This window comes from Idiotropiscis lumnitzeri, chromosome 8, assembly GCF_059441095.1.
Source record: "Idiotropiscis lumnitzeri isolate Australia: NSW breed Sydney's pygmy pipehorse chromosome 8, RoL_Ilum_1.0, whole genome shotgun sequence".
In the NCBI taxonomy this organism is placed as follows: Eukaryota; Metazoa; Chordata; class Actinopteri; order Syngnathiformes; family Syngnathidae; genus Idiotropiscis; species Idiotropiscis lumnitzeri.
In genome coordinates this window covers 2,627,227-2,634,217 of record NC_142398.1, presented here as the reverse complement: position 1 = coordinate 2,634,217, position 6,991 = coordinate 2,627,227, and the positions used below count along the sequence as shown (strand labels likewise).

Here is a 6,991-nt window from a genome sequence, read left to right as displayed (position 1 = left end):
TGCATCTTGCGAAGATAAAAAATCCTTGACTTTATGACGCGTCACTTTTTGACCCATTTTCTCCGACGCAGCTAAATGAAGGCGTTCTACACCTCCAAAGCTGGCTGGATGAGCGGGGTCGTAGTACAGTTTTTTCAACCACCGCTTAACGCTCATGACGGTTTATGATTTAGTGACAAACATCACATCGCTATTTATCTAAACACACAGACAGACACAAAAGCATCTTTTTAAAAACATCCATTTTTTATTGAAAGAAGGTTAAGTATGGTTACACGTGATAAGGATTCTCTAAGATGTAAAAAGTCTATAGGTCAGGGTTAAAACAGATGGATTAACTTTTGATTCTAACAGGTCTTCAAACAGCTTCAATTCGTGCGCGAGATCCACAGGTTGTTGATGACGGAGACGGTATCTTATCACATCGTTAAACAGCGTGAGTATGGTAAGTACATGTCCTACACTTATCGCATTTTCCCAATTTTCCAAAATATTTTGAAACGTGTCGATCAATCCCGAGCGACTCAAAAATATGACATGTTGCACAAACAATTCCCAAGGCTCCTGAAAAATTGTTAAAGACATGGCACGCACTTTTTGCATAAACAATAAAAAATTTTCAATGAAAGGGTCTTTATCATCGGGGTTATATGTAATTGCTCTATTTATTATATCTGCCCACCCTTGGCTTCTATAGCCAAAAAACGATAATTTTCTGAAGACATTACCCATTTTTTATTCAAAGTTAATATTTTCTATAAGATATTCTTCGAAAGTATCAAGTTGATCACGATATATCATAAAACATATGGGCTCATCCGCTTTAAGGCGGTCCGGTAAGTCCTTTACGAGTGCTAAATCCACCATTAAGATCTCTGCAATTCGCTTGACTGTTTCTTTATCCGCTTTTACAGAACACAAATCCAACAAGTAGTGAATACATGGTAAAAACTTTTTACCGCAAAGGATGGGCATGATGCGGTCATAGTGCAGTCTTAGATAATAACAATTGCATAGGTATCTATAGCTATGCAAACAACCCCTTTTTTTGTGATACTTTATCAAAAAACGTCTGACCATGTAAATAATAGCCGCCTTAACAACTAATACGACATCCATATCAATCCATCCCTTAGGAGGATTATCCCATGACATATGTTTTGCCTCATCTTCGGAAATAGGTGCTGGTCCGTGGTCAGGGTCGTTGACGGTCTGAACCTTGATCTCCGTGGTTTGTGGAGAATCAGCCTGGTCGGACCAACTGGACAGTTGTACCTTCTCGTTTTGTGAAGATTCGGCCGACGAGGTGGGGGTCATCGGAGGTGTCGACGACGGTGTCGGCGAAACGGGACGACTCCACCCTGAATACGATGGCTCGCCGTTGTTGTACGAGGGTGCAACAGGTCTTGCTAAGATTCCTGGGCCCCCCATCCACAAGGAGTATGATGGCACAGTCTGGTCCTCGCCTGTTTTTGTAGAGGGTCCATCCTGGTCTACATTTGTAGAGGTCTCAACCTGTTCCATGTTTGTAGTTGTAAAGGTTTCCACAACATCCATATTCAGATCTTGATCGCATGTAGGTTCATCCACACCGCTATCTGTAATACAAAGATACCATGATTAAATATTAGAAAGCTATATAGTTAAAGATTAATTGCATCGTTTACCTGAAGAGATTTCTGCAATGTTGTTGTCAATATGATCAGGTGCGGCGATGGTTGTCACCCTTCGGGCCTTGCTGTTCACACCCAGATGACGTCTTGGTCTACACGTCTTCATTTCTTTCACGAGCTGGAAAAATTGTCTTGTCTGTGCAGAGCGTGACTTGGGCTTTACTTATACTGGTTTGAGACCGGGGGAGGGTTAAATGGCGTGGTTCGATTGGCCAAATGTAGCCAACAGATACATGTCCAGACAAGTAAACATGACTCTGCAGATTTTACAAAAAGGTAAGAAGGAGGAGGGTGGTCGCCCGGATGCCCACGGCTGCCCATCGATCGACAGGATGTCGCCACTCACTATCTTTTGAAACACCTTGAGGCTGCTGCAGGCTTGGAGGGTTGTCCGGCGTCTTGCCCGGACAAACCCCCAAGCCTGCACAATACCATGTTTAAACTTATGTCGCTGGGAATATGTCCAGACATGTTTGCAAAAAGGGCAAATATCAACCGAATAAACATATTATTCAAAGGTAATAACAACGCCTGCTCTTCTCAACTCGTATTATTTCACTCGTTTAATTTAATTTTATACATCTACATTATTTAATTAGATATAGCTCATTTCATTGGATGCTTTATATACTTCAGATATTTAAATATGGATGACCTATATCCACCGAATAAACATCTTATTCAAAGGTAAAAACAACGCCTGCTCTTCTCAACTCATATTATTTCACTCGTTTAATTTAATTTTATTTAATTAGATATAGCTCATTTCATTGGATGCTTTATATACTTCAGATATTAAAATATGAATAACATAAGTACAGTTTGGGTTGGGGACGCACGCACGCAGGGAACACATTGTTTTTAACATAAGAAGCATACAGTTTGGGAGGGGGGCCAAGCCCCCCTCCCAATCACACACACAACGTCATCACAACGAGACAAAAAGCGTAATTCTGTAGGCGGGGCCCTTGGCCCACACACACACACACATACAACGTCATCACAACGAGACAAAAAGCGTAATTCTGTAGGCGGGGCCCACTTCGACAAAAGCGTAATTCTGTAGGCGTGGTATTAAACCTTCAAGGGGCAGGGAATATGTAAATATTTTTAAATAGGTGGCTGGAGATTGGATAGTTTTAACACAGGGGCGGGGATAGCGGCCATTTTGGACAAAAGCGTAATTCTGTAGGCGGGGACAACGAGACAAAAGCGTAATTCTGTAGGCGGGGCTATGACGTCATCAAAATTTAAAAAAGCGTAATTCTATTATCTCTGATGTTTCTTTGGAATCACTATAGGGTGCTTGATAGAATCTTTGACAGGTGACATTCTCACTCCCACCTTGAGTCGACCGTGTGCATCCATGAATGGATCAAGGTGGTACCTTTCCTGCAAGATCCTTTTGCCGTTGAGCACATATGGCGCCAAGAAGCCAAGTGTGTCATAGATGGATGCAACAGTAGACAAAAATCGGGTTGCTGGTTGGTCTTTATCTTCTTCAATACTCCACAGAATGCCCAAAGTTCTTTCTTGTGGCATGTCTTTAAATGTCAGGTCCTTTGTAGTTGTGTCTACAGAACATTCAGAAGGAGGAAAACTCTGTAGAACAGCATGACTGTTCAAGATGAATTCATGCAGACGAAGCCCTCCTTGTTTGCATATTTCCGTGGCCTCTCGCGCAAGTTGTATTGCCTTTTCAACAGTGTCTGTGTTGCCGTTTTCCCACTAAAGGAAACGCAGGTAGTCTCTATCACACTTGTGGCCATGAAACTGGTGGAACATCTTCTCTATATCGCACATCAGAGCAATAGAATGTTGCCTGAATCGAAGTAAGATGCCTGTTAGATTGTTTATTAGGTCTGGCCCTTGAAGAAGATGATCGTTCAAACTTGTTCCCCTGTGTCTAGCAGAACAATCAAACACAACACGTAGTTTAGTGTGCTTTTTGTGGTGATAAATCCCGTGATGGGGGATGTACCATTGCTCACCATGCTTTTCGTCATTCTGTACTTCTTTGACATCACCCCTTTCAATGATGTCTTTCATGTATGCAATGTAGTCATTTCTGTAATTTTCGTCTTTGTTAAATTTTCGCTTCAAGTGTGAAAGTCTGATTTCAGCAAGTTTTCTGTTGTCGGGTAAGTGAGGTCTTTGTTTGAATGCGAGAGGAATCTCACAGTGTCCTTGTTCATTTTTCCTTATTCCTTCTTCTAGCTGGTTCAGAAATATGAGATCCTCTTGTGAAACTGTTTTGTCACTTGCTTTACAGTCCTTGAAATCTGTCTCTAGCACTTTAATTACATCCATGGGAGTTACTTGAGGTTGTTCTTTTATAGTAACTCTGTGGCACAAACTGGATTCAGTTTCATTGGGGGATGTGGTGGAGCCACCAACAATACTCCACCCGAGATCTGTGCGGATTGCATATGGTTCATTGACTTCTCCTAGGAGAACTTGTTTTGGAGCTAAACTTCTAGGACAGTTGAATCTAATGAGGAGTCCAACGTCACAATTCAAGAAAAGTGGTAATTTGTCCAAAATTTCTGTAAGGTGTGGCAATTGCCTTGCTGTGTCACAAGTGGGTATATTTTCATAATTAATTGGAATGGAGTCCTTTGTGAATGGGGGGGGTGGGGGGGTCAATGCGAATGTCTGAGTTATAATTTCTCACACACAGGCCAGGTACTTTGTGACTCTTGACAATAGAGTTGACACCAAGCATGGTAGTTAACTTTAACTTTACAGGGTGAGTGACTGCTTGTAACCGGTTGCTTAACTCTTCACTAGCGCGTACGCTAACTGTTCTTTGAATGGATTCTGGACCGTGGACACCCATACTGGAACTATCATGGATGTGTTATTTGAATGACCCACCTTCGTTACGTTGAGAGCAGTGGCGGCAGTTGTGTCGTTCGGGGTGTCGTCTGGAGCGTCGTTTGGAGTGGTGCTAACAGGGGGTGAAGGCCTTTCTCGTGCCTTATGATTTTCATTGTGCACATAAGTTGGATGCCTTCCCTTGCAGATGTCACAAATCTGGCGATGGCGACAATCTTTGACATTATGGCCCGCCTTCAAACATCCATAGCACTGTTTATTTTCCTTGATATATGTGTGCTTCTCTTCATGGGGCTTATTTGAGAAGCTTGGGCACTTTGACAACTGGTGTTGTTCATCATTGCAGAGCATGCAAGGTGCCTTCGGTTCTGTGCTGGTAGTCCTTGCCTTGTCGTTGTGTACCATGGTTTGCATTGCAAATGCTTGAATGGATTTATTTGGTTTAGAGTTTTTTTGTGTGACTTTTCTCAAAGGATGAGCTACATGAATGAAGGGCATATGAAGAAGTGACAGGGTTACATGCGATCTCAGCCTCAACAGCTATGAACTGTGTGCAAAGTCCATGAAAGAAGGAAAATTTGCCTTCCATAAGTGTAACTGTGACCTGTCGATTCCAACGGGCTGCCAACCACTCTGGAATTTTATGCAACAGCTTTTGATTCTCCTCACAGTCATTTAGTATTCTGAGACCCTTCACATGTGGTGTGGCTTGTAGACATGCATTTAAAAAGTCTGAAAATGTCCTTAACCCTTCTGCATCCTTTGAACTTATCTTGGGCCATTTTGCTAATTTGTCTCTCAAAGCCTTTTGAATAGTAAAAGGTTGTCCATAACATTGGCCAAGCTTTTGCCATGCATCCTTGTATGCGTCTTCATCACTGCGATAAAATGTGCCTTCAAGACAATTTTGTGCTGAGCCTGAGACGTATCCCTTTAGCAAATGAAGTTTCTCAGCTGGTGAAATGCCTTTGCAGTCTATAAGTGAAACGAATGAAGCCTTCCATTCAATGTAGGTGATTGGATCACCATTAAAAACCGTGGGCATCGGCACTGGAATTCTGTTTATCGCTATGCTGTCTTGGATAGCCTGGGCCAGCTGGGAAATGTCTGTAGGAGGAGCCTGTTTGGAAACGTGGGGACCTTGATAAGTTACATTGGCATGTCTCGGGATAGACGGTTTGTTTTGCGACGTGAATGGGCAAAATGAGCCAATAGGGGGTGCTGGTGCTTCAGATATTGATTCATGGTGAGTGAAAGCCACATTGTAACGCATTTGCTGATTTCCCATATCCATGCTCATCTCTCTGCTTATTTCTCTGTCATAAATCTCAAGTTTAGCACGAGCAGCTTGCATTTCCTTCTCTGTTTTTAATCGCTCAAGTTCCGATTTCTGTACTTCCAATTCCCTTCTGTGTTGTTCCTCCATGTCTCTTATTTTCTGCCTTTGCTTCATTTCATCTTGCATTGTTTTATATTCTGCTTCCTTTGCCGCAAGTTCAGCGGCTGCCTCAATCCTTTTTGCTGTGATGCTTGAGGTGTCCGACTGCTTACTGATGCTTGATTGTGAAGCTGTACCATAGATGGAATGAGCATACTCATGAGACAGGAGTTGATCAAGGCGAAGCTTTTCTCTATTTGGATCAAAATCATCAATTGCTGTTATTCGTTCAATTTTCATAATGTCTCTAGTTACTGCTTCACAAGCGTCCATTTTGCGTCTTACGTCAGGGGATAGAGAAGTACGCTCTCTTAATTCACGGTACACTTTCACCACATCATGCATTCCTTTTTCAATGTCATCAGCCATTGTGCATAAGTTGTGCTCTGATAAGTCAGTCTTTAAACTTTCTCGGGCTGTCTTGACCAGCCCTTTCCATTGCTCATACACACTAAGCAGCCTTTTGTCTCTTTTAATCAACTCGTCTCGCGGGTAGGCTAGCATTTTTTTCTGTTAGCAGGCTGGGTCACTCTGACCGCCTGGGTAATGCTAACTTAGCTGCGGTAGCATGCATTTTGTTCAGTTCAGTTAACTGACGCTCTTTACGTTTAATCTCGTCCGTTAATTCTTCACTTGAAATGTTTCCGTATTTCCGTGATACAATAAAGCTTTCGCTTCACTAATTTCTGTTTGTAGATTACGAGTTCGCTCTTCGACGCCGTCCATTTTCCGTGTAGTCGTCACGTCCTCTTGCGTCTAGCTGCTGCCGCGAGCTGCCTTGCCGTTGTCGTCGCCGTAGTCCTTAACCTTCACTAGCAGCTCCGTACAGCACGCCGAGGAAAGCTCTTACTGTAGCATGCCCTCCGAACCAAGGATGAGACTTTACTGATGATTTTGTGGTTTATTTTTGAGCAAGATGTATCCATAAGCGAGTAACCTTAAAACCGAATTACCGTAAGAGCTGAAACACAGTTCAAAACATACGCATACAATTAGCTGACATATTTGACATTCAACACTTAATATTTACAAACACAAAATA

At 42.4% G+C, this 6,991-nt stretch overlaps 1 protein-coding gene across 1 annotated transcript; it reads right to left on the bottom strand.

Annotated features, from left to right (window-relative positions):
- Positions 1–225: 225 nt before the first annotated feature.
- LOC148331494 (uncharacterized) lies at positions 226–1,910 on the bottom strand. The gene is made up of 2 exons (XM_088301688.1): positions 1,668–1,910; positions 226–1,598 (listed from the first exon to the last, which is right to left on the bottom strand). Exons 1-2 carry the CDS (start codon positions 1,777–1,779, stop codon positions 736–738), a joined length of 975 nt encoding a protein of 324 aa, XP_088157814.1. The 5' UTR covers positions 1,780–1,910; the 3' UTR covers positions 226–735.
- Positions 1,911–6,991: the final 5,081 nt, after the last annotated feature.

Coding starts and splice junctions, on each gene's coding strand:
- LOC148331494 (XM_088301688.1), bottom strand. CDS start 1,779: ATGAAGACGTGTAGACCAAGACGTCATCTGGGTGTGAACAGCAAGGCC. Junction 1,599..1,667: donor CATTGCAGAAATCTCTTCAG/GTAAACGATGCA, acceptor TTTGTATTACAG/ATAGCGGTGTGGATGAACCT.